The following is a 22,433-nucleotide window of genomic DNA, read 5'->3' as shown; positions in this document are numbered from 1 at the left end:
CTCAAATATAAATTTACCCAATATATTGAGAGCAATGATTTTTTGAACATTAATTAAATTTTTCAAACATATTTATATTTAAAAAATCATTACGTTCAATATATTGAGTCAAATTGACATTTAAGGGCATAAATATAATTAGAAGAGGTAGATAAATATATAGAAACTAGTTTCACTTCAATCCGATGTCATTTGGTCCATCAATCGATTTTGCTCAAAATCAGTTGATGGATCAAATGACCTCGGACTGACATGAAACTAGTTCCTATATGTTTGTCTATCTTTCCTGATTATATTCATGCCCTCAAAAGAATTTAATCTAATATATTGGGAGCAATAATTTTTTAACACAAATGTCAAAATCAGTTGATGAACCAAATGATCTCGGATTGACATAAAACTAGTTACTATGTATTGATCTACCTCTCTTGATTATATCTATACCCTTAAATAACAATTTAACTTAATATATTGAGAGCAATAATTTTTTGACACAAATATATTTATGTTTAAATCATCATTGCTCTCAATATATTTGGTTAAATTAAAGTTTAAGGGCATAGATATAATCAAAAGAACTAACCGAATATATAGGATTTAGTTTCATGCCAATTCGAGGTCGTTTGGTTCATAATCAAGATTTTTTGAATACAAATTGAACTTTTCAAATATATTCGTATTCAAAAAATCATTGCTCTCAAAATATTAAGTCAAGTTAACGTTTGAGGGGATGGATATAATCAAGAGAGGTAAATGAACATATAGAAACTAGCTTTATGTTAATCCGAGGTCGTTTAGTCCATCAGCTGATTTTAGGCAAAATTGGCTGATGGACCAAACGACCTAGGATTAATATGAAACTAGTTTCTATGTATTCGTCTACCTCCCTTGATTATATTTATGTCCTCAAACGTTAACTTGACTCAATATATTGAGAGCACCAAATTTTTTAACATGAATATATTTGAAAAATTTATGTTCAAAAAATCATTCCTCTCAATATATTGGGTCAAATTAATATTCGATGGTATGGATATAATCAGGAGAGTGGTAGATGAACAAATAGGAACTAGTTTCATGTCAATCCGAGGTCATTTGGTCCATCAGCCGATTTTGTGAATATGTTTAAAAAATGTAATTTGTGTTCAAAAAATTATTGCTCTCACTATATTAGGTCAAATTGATGTTTGAGGAAATGGATATAATTAGGAGAATTATCCGAACACATATGATCTAGTTTCATATCAATCCGAGGTTATTTGGTTCATCAGTTGAATTTTTTGAACACAAATTGTAGTTTTCAAATATCTTCGTGTTAAAAAATCATTGATTTCAATACATTTAATCATATTGATGTTTGAGTACATAGATATAATTAGGAGAGGTAGACGAATATATAGGAATTAGTTTCATGTCAATCTGGTGTCATTTGGTCTATCAATTAGTTTTGCTCAAAATTGACCAAATGACCTCGGATTGATATGAAATTAATTTTTTATGTGTTCGTCTACCTCTCCTAATTATATTCATGTCTTCAAAAATCAATTTGACTTAATATATTAAAAACAATGATTTTTTGAACACGAATATACATGAAAATTTTAATTCATATTCAAAAAATCATTGCTCTCAATATATTGTGGCAATTTGATGTTTGAGAGCATAGATATAATCAGGAGAGGTAGACGAATATAGGAACTAGTTTTGTGTCAATCCGAGATCGTTTGGTTCATTAGTCGGTTCATATCCTCAAACATCAATTTTGACCTAATATATTGAAAGCAATGATTTTATAAACACGAATATATTTGAAAAATTAAATTCATGTTCAAAAAATCTGATGAACCAAATGATCTCGGATTGACATGAAACTAGATCCTATATGTTTAACTAGTTCTTTTAATTATATTCATGTTTTCAAATATCAATTTGACCTAATATATTAAAAACAATAATTTTTTGAACATAAATTAAAATTTTCAAATATATTCATATTTAAAAAATCATTGCTCTCAATGATTGCTCTCATTTTGTCAATTAGTTGATGGACTAAATGATCTCGAATTGATATAAAAGTAGTTCCTATGTGTTCATATACCTTTCATGATTATATCTATGTCCTCAAACGTAAATTTAACCTAATATATTGAGAGCAATAATTTTTTAAATATGAATATGTTTGAAAATTTTAATTTGTATTTAAAAAATCATTACTTTCAATATATTAGGTTAAATTGATATTTGAGAGGATGAATATAATTAAGAGAATTAGTCAAACATATAGGATCTAATTCCATGTTAATCCGAGGTTGTTTAGTCTATCAGTCGAATTTTTTGAATATGAATTAAATTTTTAAATATATTTGTATTCAAAAAATCATTGCTCTTAATATATTATATAAAATTGATATACGTGGACACGAATATAATCAGAAGAGATAGACGAACACATAAAAACTAATTTTATATTATTTTAAAATTATTTGATCATCAATTAATTTTATTTAAAATTAATTTTGATAAAATAAAATAATTAAATAAATCAATCAACTGATTTATTTAAAATTTTAACATTATTTTAACATTTTGGCCTTAATTAAAATTAACAGAGGTCATCAAAAGTCGTTCAATGTTCTGATTTTTCTGGTGCCGCCTCCCTATAAGTTTATATATATAAATATATATTAGTCAATTGGACTTTATAGTAAAATCAATCCGCATTTATTTTTTATATAAATATAATTCGTTTTAAAATACAATTTTTTATAAATTTATTTATGTATATATAATTATTTTAACGTTATTTAATATATTTATTATTTATTACGCCGAATAGGAAGCGGCGCCGGCCCCCAATTCGTCGGAAACGGGGTCTCCACTCTCGTATCTTCCTGCTGCCTTCTGATCTGATCAAGCATGGCGTCGTCCGACGCGGTGTGCGCCGACCTCCCTCCCCTCCTCGCCTCCTTCGTCGACTTCTCAGTCTCCGGCATTTTCTTCACTGTCCACCTTCACCCTAGTCCTAATCCTGAACCTGCCGCCGCCACCTGCACCTCCGCCCCTTCCCGCCTCGTCGCCATCGGATACCTTCACGGAGATTTCTACAAGTCCTTCTAGACCCTCTCTCTCTCTCCGGCCTCGTCGACCCCTCCTCCGCCCGCTCGACCGGCCGGGATGCCGTCGCCGTCCAGGTCGGCGACGTCCTCGACCGCGGTGACGATGAGCTCCGCCTTCTCTACCACTTCCACCGTCTCAAGCTCGGGGCTTCTCGCGCCGGAGGCGCCCTCCACATTCTCCACGGGAACCATGAAATCATGAACGCCCAAGGCGACTTCAGTTACGTCACCCGTGCTGGCCTCGACGAGTTCAAGCGTTGGGCCTTCTGGTACCGCTCCGGCGTAGCAAGGATGCGCCTGTACGCCAGCCTCGATTCGCCGCGAGACCCCTTCAAGGGCATCCCCAAGTCCTTCCATGGGATAAAAGAGGAATTCTGGGAGGGATTCCGTGCCCGGATCGCCGCCCTGCGGCCGAGCGGACCGATAGCCGTTCGATTCCTGGCTGGAAACCAGACAGCCCTGTCTATCGGCGAGTCGGTGTTCGTCCACGGTGATCTCCTCCAGAAGCACGTCGATCACGGGCTCGAAAAGATCAACGAGGAGGTGAGAGAGTGGATAATGGGGCTCAGCGGGGGCCGATCTCCACCACCCTGCCTCCGAGGCCTGGAAGGGCTGGTTTGGCTGCGCAAGTTCTCCAGATCCGACTGCGACTGTAGCCACCTGGAGGAAGTGCTCGCCATGATTCCCGGAGCGCGGCGGATGGTGATGGGGCACGCCATTCAGGAGCAGGGCATCAGCGAGGTGTGCGGCGCCCGGGCGATCAGGATCGACGTGGGGTTGTCGAGGGGGTGCGCCAATGCGCTGCCGGAGGTTCTGGAGGTGTACGACGGCGTCAAGTGGAGGATCTTGAAGTTGGATCCTGTGCAGAACGAGAGGTGGAAGCAGGACAGGGGCCGCCTGCTGTGGCCGGCGGCAAAGAAAGAGCTTGAGGGGCTTCGCATTTTGGTTCCGGAGACGGGGCCCCAAGAAGTGGAAGTCAAAGTCTCAAAGAAGTCGCAGGCCATCGAGCGCATGATCGACGACGGCTGCGCCGGCAACCGAACACCATCACTTGCTGCAAAAAGGTTGGAACCGCCAACCCAGCGGCCCCCTCAACCCGGCCCCACAAGTATGAGAGGGAGTAAATCACGGTGAATACGGGGCCGACTATGACATGGTGGTCTTAGGCATTTTAGCACGGACAGATATTGATGTTATCGCATATGCTGCCGCAGACCCTCGACCTCTCGACTCATGCTGTAGAATCCATGTCATAACCGGTTGATCCCGCCCGTGGGGGCAACCGAACACCATCACTTGGTATGGCAGACCATTGATTTTTATCTTAAATTAAAAATTAATCACGCCTTTGAAACAAATGAGCTTGACTATTTATTATTATTATTATTATTATTATTATTATTATGAGTTTAAATTTAATTTGAACGCCCGATTTAAATTTATTTAATTAATTAATTATTAAACTTATTTGTTTTATTTTTTAAAATTTATAAATTTAATAAGAATTTTATTAATGAACCTATTTCATAAATTATATTTATGAATATATTTGTTTTGATGAATTATTTAAATTTATTTATTTAAATAAATATCGAATGAACTAGTTAAATATTAAATTTATTCACTAAAGTTTAATTCATATATAACCCTAAGGTAGAAGGGAATCCAATAAATTGCAAAATGTGGCCTCTACGTCGGTTGTATAATTCGAAATGCCACCGTCAATTTAACTTGATCAAAATTAGTCAGCCAATGTAGAATAAAATTCCTTGGTAAAAATTATTTAACAAAACTATATAAAAATATAGAATTTATTTATACTTTCAAAAATAAATATATTAGTTATTAAATTTAATTTAACTTGGAAATTGAGCTAGTCTATATTACCTATTTAGATATTCAGATGGTGATGAATCATTTTTAAAATTCTTAATTTCATGTGAAGGTTTTTCTGTTACGAAGCCCCTCATTTACGGCTGACGGAATCAGGAAAAGATCAATCGCAATTTGCTCGTCTTAAGGTGGATAAACATATATGATCACTTACAGATACAAATTCAAGTACGAGCATATCAGGGTTTTGTAAATTATATTCTTGCTTAATAACTAGAGAAGAAAAACTCATTTTAATTTTACCATCTACAATTCACTCAATTTTTCAAAACACACTTTAAAATCTTAAAACCAGGAAAGCCCCTAACCAATAACACCATTTGTATAACAAATGATGATATAACGTAGGGGTGTCATCGGATGGGTTCGAATCAGATCAAAAAAACCCAATTCGAACCCCAACCCAAACTCAATTAAAAACCAAACCCAATCAATCCGAATAACCCATCCAATCCAAAAAAAAAAATATTATTATTATTTTCCTATAATTCTTAACTTTTAACTCAATATGTTATTATTATTATACTACTATTTGCTATATATATATAATAAAATTTAATTTAATTTAATTCTAAAAATATCCCTAAATTCTGAATTCAGGTTAATCCGGATCAATACAACCTACACTCAAAAACCTTTAATCCGAACCCAATTCAAATATGAAAATTCCTAATTCTAATCTTGACTTTTTTTTATTTGACTCAAGATGGATTGGCGGATCGGATCCATTTTTACACCCTTAATATAACATTAGTTTTAGCTTGCAGAGCCACAATGTCTACTGTTAAAGGGTAATATTAACAAAGTAAACAAATTATTTTTGACACACTTAATATAACATTAGTTTTAGATTACAGAGCCACAATGCCACTGTTAAAGGGTAATATTAACAAGGTAAACAAATAAGGCATTCTAACAATTTTTTTTTAAAAAAAAAATCGTTTTAATATATAACACAAGGATAAGATTACCAGATATAAAACTAATGTAATGAGTTCATGAAACAGCAATTACTTCATTAAGGTGATTGTGTCACATCGAATGGAGATAAAATTGATGCTAACAAAGACAATCAAGCAAAAGGCAAAAAACAAGAGAGGGAGGGAAGGAAAGCAAGACGAACTATTAATATTGCTCATCATCAGTAAGCATAGCATTCTTTAATATATGAGTTGTCAACATTAACATACCTAGACCAATACATCTTGTACTTGGTAAAGGCAAGATCCAACCATGGCTTGTAATTGCCATTATAGTGAATAACAGCAGCATTCTCTATGTCTGAAGGGTTTATGGCTGGATCATACCCAAGCCCTAAAACATGCCAACTACGATCCAATGGTAATGTCAAATTGTAGAAAGTAATCAGTCCCGGCGGCAGTGTCCCGAGCTTCCACAGTTTACGGTCCTCATTCTAAAGGAAAATAGAAAGTTATTCCCTATTTAGTTAGAAAATGCAGTATCTGATGAGGAAAGGGGGAAAAGAGATCAGTACCGGAAGAGATCATTAATTTGAATATCAATGTTAGCAGTGAATGAAGCGAAAGGTAATAATTCTTACCGAATCCTGCCAATAATGATAAATTCCAGTGATATTTCGTTTCTTCCATTCCTTTAGGTCGAATATATTCATCCCAAAGGCCCACCCACATGCTTGAGGATCAAAATTATGAGATATTAGTGGGTTCGAGAAATTGAGATAGGTATCAAACCGATGAAAGCTCTCTTTGCATGTCTCAACTGCACCATTGACCATTCCTTTCATATCTATGGACCAGAGCGGTGTCAGATCCTTTTGCACCACAATATCATCATCGAGGAAAAGCAACTTGTCAAGTTTAGGATAAACCTCTGGCATGTAGAATCTTAGATGGTTAAGCATTGACAAATACTTGGGATTCCTGTATTTAAGATTTTCATTTCCAGCAGAAAGAGATGATGGATGAGTCGCTTTGAAGTAGTACTCTTGGATTCTGGCAGATTCAAGTTGGCGAAGAACAGAGCAGTAGGAGGAATTAAGCCACTTGAATTCATCGATGTTTTCCACATTGACAGACGCTGGCAGGGGATGAGCAATGAACCACATCTTCATGGCTGCAAAGTTTAGTTTGTCTGTGACAATGTGAAACACATGCTTCTCTGGTTCTATGGCATTCATAACAGTAGAGTTGACAACAACTGAGGTAGCGAGAACATTATCGGAGAATATAGCATAATGGTAAAGTGAGGGATCCTCAAGCTTCTCATTTGATACTTCTTTGTTAATATTGTTGCTCATGAAGTAATCAGTTGTAAGTTGTAAAGATAGACAATGGACCGGTTTGGGCATTGTCTTTGCAGCATGCTGAACTAAAAATGTACTGTGTTTCTTAACTGTGTTTATGGTGTCCTCTAATGATTGAAGCATAGTCCGCAACTTTCTTGTGATAACAGCACCATCGTGTAGCTTGTCTTTTGCATCGGACAGGACATAGCCCATAGCTTTTGCTTGTTCAAGAGCACTGCTGAATTTAGAAAATTTGAAACTGCATTAGGGGAATGGACAATAAATAAGTTACTAGTAAACGAGTATTATTATGAATACCTCTCCTGTAGCTCAGAATCTGAATTTGCATTTCGAGTAGCATGTTGACTTTCTTTGATGCGTCTAATCAGAGAATCATAAAGGTCGAGTTTTCCAGTGGAACGAGCAACACTAGCATACACCTTAGCCATTACAATCTGATCTCTCATCAGTTTAAGAGTGGAATCAGAGAGAGGATTAAAATATTCTTTCCTCCATATGCTATACCATGACTTTCTTGTGTTGATGAACTCTTGTGTACGTCGGATGGCTGCTTTTTGCATCTGCATTTCAGTGTCTTTGCTCATATGAACAAGATCTGCAATTCGTTGTTCCTTCCTTTTTTCCCGCAATCGCTGCAGTCAAAAACACCAAGCCTTCAATAGCTAAATAACTAATAGCATTAGGTGTGATCAATTATTTTACCAGACGTCTAAGCTTGATTGGATCTATAGGATTGGATGGTTGATTATAGTAAGTTGGAGGATGAACACTCTCTTCGGTAACATTCATAGGGTGTTCAGTCAACTTTTCTGGGATCTGACAAACATAGAAATGTGTAAATCATATTTAAAAAGCTAGATGAGATAAATATTGAGGCATATATTCAAAGAGATGAATGATAAAGAAGTACATTCTAATATTATATTGATTTTTAGTAAGAGAACAAATCTTGTGAGAATAGGAAAACCAAGTATACACAGATCGAAGCGTGTGTTCATTAATGTCATCAGTTTCTAGCAAAATAATTAACTCCTCAATTTGGATTAGAAATGATAAATGAATGAAAGCTCCCAAACAGAAATGAAACAAAATTTCACATACACCAGGATTGATCCAGCATCAAGCTTCATTGAAGTGGAGATATCAAAGTAACATCTAGCAGTGGAATCCAAAACCTAATTCTAGCCTCAATAATCATTCTGCAACTTCCCCGTTCAACAGAATATGAGACTAAACTGACCTTAACTAATTAAAGCCAGAATAAAATGAGATCATATCAGTCTTTTTCTAGCACAATCTTTCCTGCAGATTTCCCAAGATAGGCCCATAAAGGTCCAAGCCTTCTTTTCCTGATAATATTATGGCCATCCACTGATGGAGATCACAAAATCGCAAACAACAGACTATCATGGTTGTTGTGAACAAAAAAACCACAAAAATAAAGTGAAGCTCGATACATAATTCATGGCACTAAAATAGAAAAGGCCTATACGCCAGTGAGAAAAATATTAACAAGCAACTGTATAACAAATTAGCTGTGTTATATCTATTAATCTACATACAAAATTGATTGCACAAATAAATACCTATGTTTTTACAAAACTTATTCAGCCAATATCATTTATATGTTTTATTTCATTTTCTCGTACTTTTCTGATTCTTTCTGTTCTGATCATTATTCAAAGCATGGGTGGATTTGCTGAAATGGAGAAAGTGGCCGGAGCAAAATAAAGTCTAGAGTATAGTAGAGAAGCTTTAGAACATGATTTAACTTCAAAATTTGAACAAGAACAAAATATGGTGTGAAAAATTGATCATTTTTTTTCAATGGTTTTAATGCTGCCAAGAATTTAGAGCAAAATTGATCTTGGGAAAAAAACTGGAATTGCAGCTTGCTGATATGAGCTTTACACCCAACATACGAACACTGTATATGATTCTATGTAAGAGATTGTGTACTTCTGTGAAATGAGAGAAATAGAAAGGCACACTTCAAACATATCCTGGAAAATAGAAAGAGCACCTGTCCAATAATTTGTTGGCTAAGATTTCCATCAATTGAACTCTCCCAGACCCAGGATGACGATAAGGTCTTTGAATCAACCTTCTGAGTTCGGAACTTACCAGAAGAGTCCACATAGGATACAGCTATATAAATATTCTGCGACAGGACAAAGATTACTAAAACCAGTAAATGTCTGTAATGAAGATGAATCTGATACGTTGATTTTGGGTTACCTCCTCTGGTTGCTGGAAATTTCCTTGTCCAAGTGAAGAATCTGCTGTGAAACCATGTACCTGTTCAGCCAGCATGGATAGCAAGGTTGTCAAAGTCAAGAAGTGATGATCAGTGCCCTTAAACTGACCATACTTCCATATATGAACAAATGGACCCATAACAAATAATCAAATTCAAGCAGTGATGAAGAGGATACTTCATTTCATATATAAAAATTTGAAAACCATAACTAGAAATGTTTAATATTTACAAAAAATATATCACGAGGTTTTATAACAACATACTTTACAAAGTTTAGTTCTTAGACATCAAAGAGAAATATATATGGACAATTATCTGATATAATGGTTATTATGCAACATGATAGTTGGATAGTTGCGAGTATAACTGCAACATCTATTTCTTCGAGGAGTTCACAAATTGTCCAAATTTAATGCCTACATAGTGTCCTACATTACAATAAATATGAAATGTTGGTTTAAGAAGACAATAAACTATCTTATATATGATGCTTATGACATTATGGGCAAAATTAAAAACAGAGCTATTATTGCAATAAGTAAATTCATTATAAGTGTAATATAAGATGCAGTTGTCTGGAATAAAGAATCATTTGGATGGCTTAATTTGCTCAATGAGAATTTATTCATGCAGATAGATCAGTTCCAATTTACTAGGCTACAGCCAGTGCCAGGTCAAGCCCTACGATCAGCATCACAGAGGAATGAGATGAAAATATCAACATACCTGAATGAAGAAAAAGGCTGCAGCCACTATGATGAGAAGGATTTGAATGTCGAAGAAACCTTTCTCCATCTCCGCGCCACAATCTCCTAGTTGGTTTCAGTAACGTCCCACACCAAGGTCAAACATTTTTTTTTTTGCTGAAACAAGGCAGTATGATACACTGGATTTAGAATATGGAACGCTAATCCATCAAATCGGTGCACAGATCCATCCCAAATCGATCGACTGGATCCAAAACCAAGTACGAGCCTAGCAATGAAGGCGATCGGTCAAATACGTCTACAAAACCAAAATCAATGAACAAGAAGAATCTGATACAAAGGATCCTACCTCAGTTGGAGATCGGGCTATGGAGTTGCTCGATTCATGCCAATGATGGAAACACGAGAGGGCGTAGAAGAGACAGAAGAAATTGGTAATATATCTCCGTGCCGCTTCACCTCCCCGCTGCTGTCTCCCGTAGGCGTCGTCAAGAGTGAAGGAGGTTGCCGCCGGTAGCCAAACATGGAAACAGTGAGGATGGAACGAGGCGAGGGATCGGCAAGAAAGCGAGAAGAAACGGTCCGATCCAATCCTTATGGTTAGACCGGGATTGATTAGATCGGGTTTGATTAGACCCGGTTCAGTAAGGCCTCTCAATTCACGGGCCGGATCTTCTGGTCCGTAATTTGCGGATCAGGGGATGCTCCACTGTATGAGGACCATTGATTTGGATGGAGCTCACCTTTAAATTGGTAAGGTCCATCCAAATCAAGGGTCTACACTAGTGGACCATCCCCTGGTCCGCAAATTGCGGACGAGAGGATTGTCCCCCTCAATTCAGAGCATAGATCTCTTGACCACTCTTTTATGGTCTAGGGGATGTGCCACTCGTATTTACGGTCAGATTATGATCGTGATCCGATCGTAAATTATTGCGATCTCTTCCAGGGTTCACCGTCCCCATCAGGTTATAGTTTTTATTTGGAGTTGATGACCGGAAGTCGTCCGAAGGCCTTTGATGGTGGATAAGTGGCCAAATTATTGGGCGCTGAGCGAGGGTGTCCTTCAAGCGACCTCTAACCGCCCGCTCAGAATAAAAATTATAACCTGATTGAGACGACGAACCCAAAAAGAGATCATAACCATTTACGACCGGATCACAATTATGATCTCACCGCAAATGAAAATGGCACATCCCCTGGTCCGCAATTTGCGGACCAGGAGATCCCTGCTCCGGCCCAATTCAATGATATGGATGCGATAAGGAGCCTGAAACACGAGACATTCTACGTTTTGAGAGCAGGAGTAAAGATGGAAGAGCTGAAGGCGGCGGGGAAGGTGGTTCTGTGGGTGATCGCGGCGATGGCCGGCGCCCGCTTCGTCGCCTCTCGGACAAAACCCGGCAGGCTCCGGTTCCTATTCCTCCTCCCTGTTGTCTGCCTCCTCCCTTTCCTCCCGATGCACTTCTCCACCATTCACCTCCGCAGCATCTCCGCCTTCTTCCTCGCCTGGCTCGCCTTGTTCAAGCTCTTTCTCCTCTCCGCCGGCTCCGGTCCACTCTCCGCCGACCTCCCCTTCTTCACCTTCCTCGCCTCAGCCACCCTCCCCGTCAAGCTGGTCCACCAAAAATCGCCACAAAAACCTAAAAACCCGACCACCACCGCCCTGTTCCTCCCCTCCGCCGCCAAGGCCGCCCTCCTCTCCGTTCTCATCTCCTGTTACCGATTCAAAGACACGATCCATCCTTACCTGCTCCTCTCCATTTACTCGATCCACGTGTACCTCGCCCTCGACCTGGTTCTCGCCGCGGCCGCCGTCGTCGCGTCGCTCCTCCTCCCGCGGGGCCTCCAGCTGGAACCACAGTTCGACGCGCCTTACCTCTCCGCCTCCCTCACCGACTTCTGGGGCCGCCGCTGGAACATCATGGTCTCCGCCATCCTCCGTCCGTCGGTCTATCTCCCCGTCCGCAACCGATGCGGCCGCCCGGCTGGCGTCCTCGCGACCTTCTTCGTCTCCGGCCTGATGCACGAGTTTATGTTCTGGTACCTGACCCTCGCACCGCCCACCGGGGAGGTGACTGCGTTCTTCGCGATCCACGCCGTCTGCGTCGTGGCGGAGGCGGTGGCCCGGCGGTTAGGGTGGCGACTGCCTGCGCCAGTGGCGACGCCGCTGACTCTGGGGTTCGTAGCGGCGACGGGCTTCTGGCTCTTCTTCCCGCCGATCCTCAGGAGCAGGGCGGATGAGGCGGTGTTGACGGAGTGTTCGGCGGTGCTGGCTTTTACGGCAGCCGCCGTCACGAAGATTCTGGAATGGGGCCGGTTGACTTGATCCCGACGCGAGATCGGATCGACATATTTCCATTCAGGTCACAAATTAATTTCAATTTTAATTTACTATTTTGCCATTGAACTGCATTTTGCCATTGAAATGGAAAAGTCTGTGTCTGAGTACGCAGCTACAATTTTTTTTTTTTAATTGGGCCCAGCTGGCTAACGTTGTGCTTTATTTTATTTGTTATTTTTATTGCTTATTTATTAAAATATTTTGCGTAGTTTCATTATTATTGTTAAAGAATTAAGCAAACTGTACGAAGCTATTGGTTGAATTTTGATATAATTCAATAACTCAACTTTAAAACGGCACATGACATAACCAGCTATATTATATAAATAAATAGATTGATAGGGTTAAAGTGGGGAGTTGAGGATTGGAATTAAACCCATAAAATAGTGTGGTGGCTGTGTGGGGCCACGATTAGAAAGTGGGCTGGCAGCGTAGTTGCCGTTAAAGCTGGAGAAGGCAAAGCCCCGTGTCATAAGCAAGTAGTGAAGTATTTAGAAAAAATAAAAAAAAAATTAAAAGTTTAAGTTTTAAATAGGATGAATATTAAATGCGTAAAATTGTACTTGACATGATTTTATTTTATTACTATTATCTGTTTGCATGATGCTTTAGAGCATGAGAGCTTACATTGCTAAGAAAGGAAGCAGCTTCCTCTCATAGGGGAGGGAGATCACATTCCTTTTTTTTAAAATATGTTTTAAGTTTAGTTTTTTTAAAAATAATAAAATAATAAATAATAATAATGTGTGAGAAAATGTAGGGCTATGAAAGAGTTGTTGAAAATTTATTTTTATAGTAAAGAGATATAATTTTTGTCCTTTTGATATGATGTGAATATGACAATAAAATAGCTCTCGAATATTGCAGGGGCTGTCTCAATCATTTTTAAGGTCTTAGGTGAAAAAAAAAATTTAATATTTTCCCTACAATTAAGCTGCAGTTGGTCATTGCGGGAAGAATATTTTTTTTTTATTTTGTCGAGATTTGACATCTTGCTCATTGTAACAATATCTATCCTGTATTAGCCAATTCAATCATGTTCCGAGACGATATTTAATTATTTATACAATTGGAAGCAATGACCAATTAAGTCACGTAGTAATAATTTTATCTTATGTTAAATCTTTTTTTTTTATTATTAGTAAAATTTAAAAATAAAAAATATTTTATATTAATTAATTTAGAAACAATTAATAAATTATTGTAATACTATTAATATACATTTTAATTATAATTTTTTTAAAAAATATCAATTATTTTTAATTTCGAGGAAGAAAAATCTCGACACAATAGTAAAATTATTATGTTTCTTAGAGAAAATAAGTTCGAGTACTAGATATAGTTATTACATATAATAAATTTTTCCTCATAATCTTATATCAATAGGAGTTTTGTGAACTAAATTATATTTTTATTAATTTTGATAAATTATTAATAAAATTTATTTAGTCAAAAATATTTAACTAAAAAATATATGAATTATTAAAAAAGTTAAAAGAAAAATGAAATTTAAGAAAGAAATAATAATACAATATTAAATATGCTTTTAAATATGCTTTTGATTTTAAAAAGTAGTTTTATAAAAAATATTAATTAAGTATAACTAATAAATATTTTAAATTTATTTACAAAATTTAATTTTGATTAATAAATTAAAAAATTATCAATAAATAATTAAAAAATAAAAATAAATTATCAAACAAATCTAATTTTAATAGTAAAAGATTAAAATTATCAATTAAATCTAAAAATTCAGATTTAATTTATAAAAATTTAAAATTTTTAATCAAATATAATTTAGTTGATAAAAAATTAAAATTATCAATAAAAATAAATCTTACTAAAATTTATTTTAATCATAATTTTAAATATTTAATATTCAAATTCATATGTTTTTAAGTTAATATTCATATATATATATATATATATATATATATATATATATATATATATATATATATATATATAAATGTAAAATTTATGGATCTTAATATATTAAGGGCCTACGCATAGCCATTAAAGCATAAACCTTAATGGCCCCTTGAGCCGGCCTTTCTTTTAATATCTCACATTAAAAAAATGGTACGCTACATTTAAAATGTTTTAGAAAGTTAGGAATGTTCAATGAATGTTTTTTTTTTCCTTTATCATCAAAATACTATTTTCCTACCTACATTCTATTCCTTTAAATAATGTTATTTTAACTTATTAAAATAAACGTAAAAATTAAGTCAAATTTATTTTAACTTGATTGTAAAAGGAAAAAAAATATTATCATATCACTAAAAAATGTACATACTTATGTGAAAAATTAGGAGTCCACTAAAAATAATTTTTTAAAATAAAACATAATTTAACATAAAAATAAACCTATTAACTTAAACAAAATAAACTAAACTCACCAATCTAACTCTATTATCTAACAATCTAAACAATCTAACTCTGAATGGTTCCGCACGGCAAATGAATAAATGATGCAGTGTAGTAGCAAAGTAGGTCTTAAAGGGGCCCTGTTTAGGCCCAATACTAACAGTATGGATCCACGCCCAATGATCTGCCTTCTCCCTGTGATCTGCCTCCTCCCTTTCATCCCAATGCACTTCACCATTCACCTCCGCATCATCTCCGCCTTCTTCCTCGTCTGGCCCGACTTGTTTAAGCTCTTGCTCCTCTCCGCCGACCTCCCCTTCTTCGCCGTCCTCGCCTTCGCCACCCTACCCCGTCAAGCTGGTCGACCGACAACCACCACGAAAACCTAAAAACCCCAGCATCACATCCCTTTGCCTGCCCTCTGCCACCAAGGGTGCCTTCATCTCCGTTCTCATCTCCAGTTACTGATTCATCTGCCGCGCCGGTGTCCTCGCAACCTTCTTAGCCTCCGGCCTGATGCACGAGGTTCATGTTATGAAACATCACGCTTGAGCTGATAAGATCTTTAATGCTTTATTTATTCAAATAAATATTTTAACTTTATTTTTTAAAAAATAAATTTTAAAATTTTTTTTCTAAATAAATTTTAATAAGATATTTTTTCTTAAAAATATATTTTTATTTTATTTTTCTTTTAGATCTTTTCTTTTGAAAAAATAGTTTAGGTATCTATTTAAAGAGACGTTATGTAATTTTGGAGGGTAAGTAATTTTTTTTTTAGTTAATCAATTTTATTTGATTATTGGAGGTCGATCCCCTCTAAGTGATCACCCTATCTCCTTTTTCATTTTTCTCTTTCGATTTTTCCACGTGATGGGTCCCCGGATTTCTATTAACTTGGTATCAGAGCACGTTCACTTCATCATCGCCCTATAGTATCTCGCTTCAACTTCAATAAGCGTATGATTTTAACCAAGAAAATCTATTTTGATATGATGATCGAAGGATCTTATCTTGACACCAAATGAGCTCTAGAGTTTGAAGCTAAGCATGAGACAAGGATGGATAAATTCGAAAAAACTATGGCATCATTGGTCACAATAGTGCAAGAATTGAAGGATCGTTTAGAAGAATATTTCAATTCAAGCCTACTAATCAAAAGGGAATAAATCAACAGTCTCGACAACAATAATATGACCATAAAGTGAACTCAAATGAAGATCGAGAGCACAACCTTCCACGTATGAAAGTGGAAATTTCTCGCTGGGAGAACAACTATCCGATTGGATGCATTTCAAGGGCTAAAAAATATTTTCGCTTCCACAGCACACCGGACTATGCAACGGTAGAATTAGCATATATAAACCTCGAAGGCGATGTCATCCAATGGTATGATTAGCTTGAAGCATACCATGGATCTCCAAAATAGGAGGAATTTAAAGAAGAACTCCTCAATTGATTTGGTCTCTCCGATTATGAGAATGTTGATGGAGAATTGGTCAAAATTCGACATACTACAACCGTACTAGAGTACCAAGGATGATTCGAGTGACTCTCTAATCGAACTCGTGATTGATCAGAAAAGTAATTACTAAGCACTTTTATTGAAGGACTTCTCCTTGATATACGATGAGAAGTAAAAATGAATCAACCTCGCACCATGAAAGTTGCCTTATCCTTTGCACGACTATAAGAAGAGATGATTAATGAGAAAGGAAGAAGACATAATAAGGTAATTCATGAAAATACATCGCATTGTTCAACACCCCGTAGATTGACAAAAGAAGAGATCAAGGAAAGAATGACAAAGAGATTATGCTGGCATTGCGATGAAAAGTGACATCATGGTCATCAATACAAGCAAAAGAGGATATTGATGATTGAACCAATAGAGAACTCTGAGGAAGAAAATGATTTTGATGAAGGTGAAACACAAGATAATATCAACGAAGTACAATATGACTCTATGGCAATATTAGTTCATGCTTTAGAAGGACTACAAACCCCGCAAATGATGAACGTAAAAGGATTCATTAAAAAATAACCAGTAATGATACTTATAAATTCAGGAAGCACTAACAATTTTCTAGACTCAACCTTGTCAAGCAAGCTTAAACAAAAAATAGAGCAAGCATCTACATTTGATGTTAAGGTGGCGGATGGAAGATCACTTACAAGTCCAAGAAAGTGCAATAGTATTAAAATTTTCTTACCAAATTATGAATTAATGACATATATCTTTCTTCTTCCCCTAGATGAATGTGATGTTGTACTTGGAGCACAATGGTTGAGAACATTAGGAGACATAATATGAAATTTCTCTCAACTAATAATGCGCTTCCAAGATTAAGGAAAAGAAGTTTGTATCAGAGGCAAGAGACAAGATACTATCACATCAATCAATAGTTATTAGGCAGAGCAGTTATTAAAGAAAGATTGCTCTATTTTTCTCATGCAACTCTCCATCAAAAAAAATCCTAAAGTAAATGTAGGCCTTATCGCTACCCTTACATACAGGAGGAAATTGAGAAGATTGTACAAGAGATGCTTCGGGCTAGTATTGTTCGCCCAAGTGTAATTCCATATTCTTCTCTAGTACTGCTTGTATAAAAGAAAGACGAAAATTGGTGCATGTGTGTAGATTACCGGGCACTCAATAAAATTACCGTGAAAGACAAGTACCCCATGTTGGGGTTGCAAGGTTGCAAATATAGTCCTACATTGAAAACACATAGAAAAGATCATACGTTTATAAGAGAAAAAGATATCTCTATTGGTATGAGACATTTTTGGAAGAACCCAAGAACAAAGCCATGAGGGTCTAGGCCCAAAGTGGACAATATCATACTATTATGGAGATATCTAAATTCTTTTCCATCCAACAATTGGTATTAGAGCCCGGACTGCCAGAAGGTTTAACCACTGACTGTGCATAAGAGCTATGGTCTGATTGAGTTATGTGGGTACAATATTGCCCTTGAACAAAGAAAGTGGGGGCTCCAATATTTAGATCAAGAAGACCAGACACCAGGCAGGAAGTCCTAGTTGCGGCTAGGCAAGGAAGTCCTAGTAAGTCAGGTGAACCGAGGGGCAGGAAGACCTCGGCTAGGTAAGGAAGTCCTAGTAAGTCAGGTGAACCGAGGGGCAGGAAGACCTGGTGGGTCGAGGATCGAACGTGGAAAGTCTGTGGTCCTTTGTTTAAGAGGGGATTGTTGGGGTTGCAAGGTTGCAAACATAGTCCTACATTGAAAACACATGGAAAAGATCATGGGTTTATAAGAGAAAAAGATATCTCCATTAGTATGAGGCATTTTGGGGAGAGCCCAAGAGCAAAGTCATGAGGGCCTAGACCCAAAGTGGACAATATCATGTCATTGTGGAGATATCTAAATTCTTTTCGATCCAACAATTGGTATTATATTTTTGGTGCGGTTAGCACTAACGGTCTAACTCAAGTTTTGATTAATGACAAAATAGGGTAAGTTAGTTTCATTGTTATTTAACACTCTGACCGAGTGTACAGGAGAAGCCCAGACAGGTCGACGGGCTGACCTGATGTCTGGTACGAAGACCAGCTAGGTCGACGGGCCGATCGGATAGCTGGCACGAAGTCCAAACGGGTCGATGGGCTGACCGGACGTTTGGGATGAAGTCCAGCTAGGTCGACGGGCTAACCGGATAGCTGGCATGAAACCTAAACAGGTCGAAGGGCTGACCGGACGTCTAGCAAGTAAGTGGAGGTAAGTCACTGGAGGGAAGTGACTGTGAGGACGCGTTCCCGGGAAGGGAACATTAGGCGTCAATCCGACTTAGATCCATTTCAGATATCTAAGTCGAGATCGTGACTAGATTCCGGTCTCGAGGAGACGAAATCTAATTAATATTTTATTTGATGATAAACTGTGCTAACACTCTATTTTGCAGGATATATATTTGCCTTGAACTAACATTTTCTTGCAGGAAGGAAACCGCTAGAAAACAAGGGTTCGGGTGCCCGGAGGTGAATTTTATCTCCAAACGTCACTTCGCCGCGTGGAGATCCCTGGTTGGCTCGGCTACGTCATATTCAGGACGCTCGAAAGGATCCAGGCGCCCCGAACCTCCTATATAAGGAGGGTAAAGGCCGAAGTCAAAAACACAATGAACGATCTGCTCTCCCGTGCTCTTGCGACGTCTCTCTGACAAAGTGTTGTTATTCTTCTTTCTTTTATTGTCGATTTCTGTTTCTTTACTAATTAATTCCTGTACTTCTTGTTATAACAATCATTCGAATTATTAGTGATTGTCCAACGAAAGCACTCAATGAGTACGGACCTTGAAGTAGGAGTCGCCGAAGGCTTCAAACCAAGTAAAAGAACTTGTGTTAGCGTTGCTCTGTCTTTTTGTTTATTCTTTTTCCGCTGTGTGCTTACTCTACGAAATTTTTAAATCGATATTCACCCTGCCTCTATCGAACTCTTTGATCCAACAAGTGGTATCAGAGCAGGTACCACTCTGACTTGGTGCAACCACCAATCAGGCAAAGGGGGGTCTTTTTAAAGAAAAATTAGATATCGTTTGTTCTTAAAATATATTTTTACGCCTTTCGTTTGTTTTCCCTCCAAAAATCTTTTTGAAAAATTCATTGCTATTTTTTCACCGTTGGTTAATATTAATAAAATATCGTATTTTCTAAAATTTGAAATAATATTTTTATTAATATTTTTTTAATTAGTGAAATATTATATCGTTTCTCCAGCACTGCTAATCCAAGATCAAGTCTTGGGATTTTTTTGTTTGTTTCCTTGTGTGCAAGACCAATGTCTCTTCTAGAAGGACGGAGCATCAACGAACCACCTCCATATGAGATGTACGAGAGACAAGAATTAAATTTGTGGAGGTTGCAGATGGAAAACTTCATTTTCATGAACGACTTTGATACTGGCTTGGCACTGAGAAGATCAACACAAAACTCAGAAGTAAACCAAAAGATAATAAAGTTAGTTTCAGATTTATTACCTAATAAAGTTAATTGTAGGATAGAAAAAGTCAAAGATGCTCATGAGTTTTGGAATTGTCTGACCAAGTTTCACGAGGAGCCGTTGGAGTTAGACGATCAAGTCAGAATTGAATCCGGACTCGAGTCAGATCCAATGGAAAAATCTACTGAATTAGGGGTTGCGCTCAAGGTTAGTAATATTTACCAACATACCCATGCTAATAGTAGTTTAAATAATATGCTTGTTAATTTGGATATTTCTGAAAATTTATGTGATAATAGTATAGCTGACAATACTTACAAAAATACCCCTAGGATATTTTCTGATAAAACAAATCTAATTAATTTAGAAAATACAGAAAATTTGAAAATAATTAATAAACCTAAAAATTCAAATTTAAACCTAAACAAATCTGAAAATTCTAATGATAAAGATGACAAGGTCAATATTGATCTAGATAAAATTAATAAATTTTTAAATAAATTATTTAATAATTTAGACAATATCAATCTAGAAAATCTTATCCAAACCCAAGATAATTTCATTAACAAAAAAATTAAATTTTACTGATAAGGTGAATCTAAAAAATTCCACTAATCATATCAACTTAAAAGGTAAAGAAAATATAAGAATAAAATCAAATACTTTGATTAAATCAAAACTAAATTTAACAAACTTAAAATTAAATGTTAAAGATAACATATTAAACAAAGGTAATCTAGAAAATTTAAAATTAATAATTAATAAAAGATTAAAAGATGAATTTTTAAAGAAATATAATTCAAATAATTTAATTAATTCAAATTTAAAAATTAATAAAAACTTAAACTTTAAGTATAGGACTATTTGGAAAACCTCGAAGGCATGATTACAGGTGACTCACCATAACCCAGAACTCCAAAAATTTTATCCAAAGAATGCTTATTTGTTGAGCCCAAGGCTAAACCTGAATCTAACATAAAGTTAAATCAAACCTTAAAAATTGAATCTAACTCATCTCACAAAAATTATAATATTCCCTGATTGAAAACCTAGATCGGGTGAGATGACTAAAGACTTCGAACCAAATCGAACCAAATTGAACCAAATCGAACCAAATCAAACCGAATCGAATCGAACCAAACCAAATTGAATCGAATCTAATCAAACTAAATTCAATTGAAAATTCAATTTCAATTTTTTTTAAAAAAACAAAAAATTCTCTTAAAAATTATGTTAAATTAAATTAACTTAAAAAGTTATTCTAACAAAAAAATATATTTTAAAATTAACTTAAATTAAAAATTATTTTAAAATTATTTTAAAAATCTTTTAAAAATTATTTAAAAAATTCTTTAAAAATTATATAAAAATTCTTCAAACATCATTATAAAAATTCTTCAAACATCATTTTAAAAATTCTTTTAAAATCATTTTAAAAATTATTTAAAAAATCATTTAAAAAACTCTTTTCAAAATCGTTTTAAAAATTCTTTAAAAATTATTTTAAAAATTCTTTTAAAAATTTATTTTAAAATCATTTTAAAAATTCTTTAAAAATCATTTTAAAAACACTTTTAAAAAGCCTTTTAAAAACTCTTTAAAAAAAATATCATTTTGAAAACTCTTTTTAAAACATTTTAAAAATTATTTAAATTTTTTTTAAAACCTTTTAAAAATTATTTAAAATTTAGACCTTCCAATCTTAGATTTAAAAGTTGGTATTGAAAAATAAATTTTATTCGGGTTTGTAACTTAGACTCTTCATTTTGAAAATTATATTCTATTTGGGTTTAGAAATATATTTTTGGAGATTTATTTAAAAAAAAAAATGGAAATTACAAACTTAGGTTTGAAAACAGAATTCACTTAATTGGATTTAATTTTGAAAACTTGATTTAAAAATTGAACTTAGCTCTAATAATCGCTTTATAAAAATGTTGTATTTGAAAATCATGTTTTCAATTTTTTTTTGGAAAATTAAAGTAAAAATCACAAATTTTAAAGTTAACTATTTTCAAATCATCTTTTTAAAGTTAATTGTCTTTTGAAAAACATATCTTTCTATATTTCTAACTTAAACTCCCCCAAGTTAATCTGACTTATATTTCTAAGACTTCTTTGCATTTTTTAAATATATTCTATGTTCAGTTTTGATGAATGCCAAAGGGGGAGGGTTAGGTGGTTTAAATTAGTTAAACAAACAACAAAAACAACAAAATTTAAAAAACTAACTTAACAACCTTATGCTTGTTTTTACTTGCATATCTTTTCAGTAACTTAATCAGGTTGTCATTGTATCAAAACGGGGGAGATTGTTGGTGCGGTTAGCACTAACGGTCTAACTCAAATTTTGATGAATGACAAAATAGGGTAAGTTAGTTTCATTGTTATCTAACACTCTGACCGAGTGTGCAGGAGAAGTCCAGACAGGTCGACGGGTTGACCTGATGTTTGGCATGAAGCCCAGCTTGGTCAACGAGCCGACCGGATAGTTG

General features: G+C 35.5%; 2 protein-coding genes and 1 pseudogene across 3 annotated transcripts; 2 read left to right on the top strand and 1 right to left on the bottom strand.

The window, feature by feature from the left end:
• The first annotated feature begins 2,853 nt into the window (after nt 1-2,853).
• Nucleotides 2,854-4,417, top strand: LOC122022671 (annotated as a pseudogene).
• Nucleotides 4,418-6,000: 1,583 nt separating this feature from the next.
• LOC122022779 (probable galacturonosyltransferase 3) lies at nt 6,001-11,549 on the bottom strand. 2 transcript variants are annotated; one of them, XM_042580897.1, is made up of 8 exons: nt 10,613-11,549; nt 10,283-10,531; nt 9,535-9,594; nt 9,320-9,457; nt 7,999-8,112; nt 7,594-7,928; nt 6,571-7,513; nt 6,001-6,423 (listed from the first exon to the last, which is right to left on the bottom strand). In XM_042580897.1, the coding sequence occupies exons 2-8, from the start codon at nt 10,349-10,351 to the stop codon at nt 6,151-6,153; spliced, it is 1,932 nt and encodes a 643-aa protein (XP_042436831.1). In that variant the 5' UTR covers nt 10,352-10,531; nt 10,613-11,549; the 3' UTR covers nt 6,001-6,150. The 2 variants fall into 2 exon arrangements, with proteins under 2 accessions (XP_042436831.1, XP_042436832.1); XM_042580898.1 differs by having other exon boundaries at nt 6,571-7,510.
• Nucleotides 11,542-12,824, top strand: LOC122022780 (probable long-chain-alcohol O-fatty-acyltransferase 4). The gene has a single exon (XM_042580899.1). It carries the CDS (start codon nt 11,576-11,578, stop codon nt 12,590-12,592), a length of 1,017 nt encoding a protein of 338 aa, XP_042436833.1. The 5' UTR covers nt 11,542-11,575; the 3' UTR covers nt 12,593-12,824.
• The last annotated feature ends 9,609 nt before the right edge of the window (nt 12,825-22,433 follow it).

The sequence above is a fragment of the Zingiber officinale genome, chromosome 9B (genome assembly GCF_018446385.1).
Source record: "Zingiber officinale cultivar Zhangliang chromosome 9B, Zo_v1.1, whole genome shotgun sequence".
NCBI lineage: Eukaryota > Viridiplantae > Streptophyta > Magnoliopsida > Zingiberales > Zingiberaceae > Zingiber > Zingiber officinale.
The sequence above is the reverse complement of the archived record's forward strand: the minus strand, read 5'-3'. Positions and strand labels throughout refer to the sequence as shown.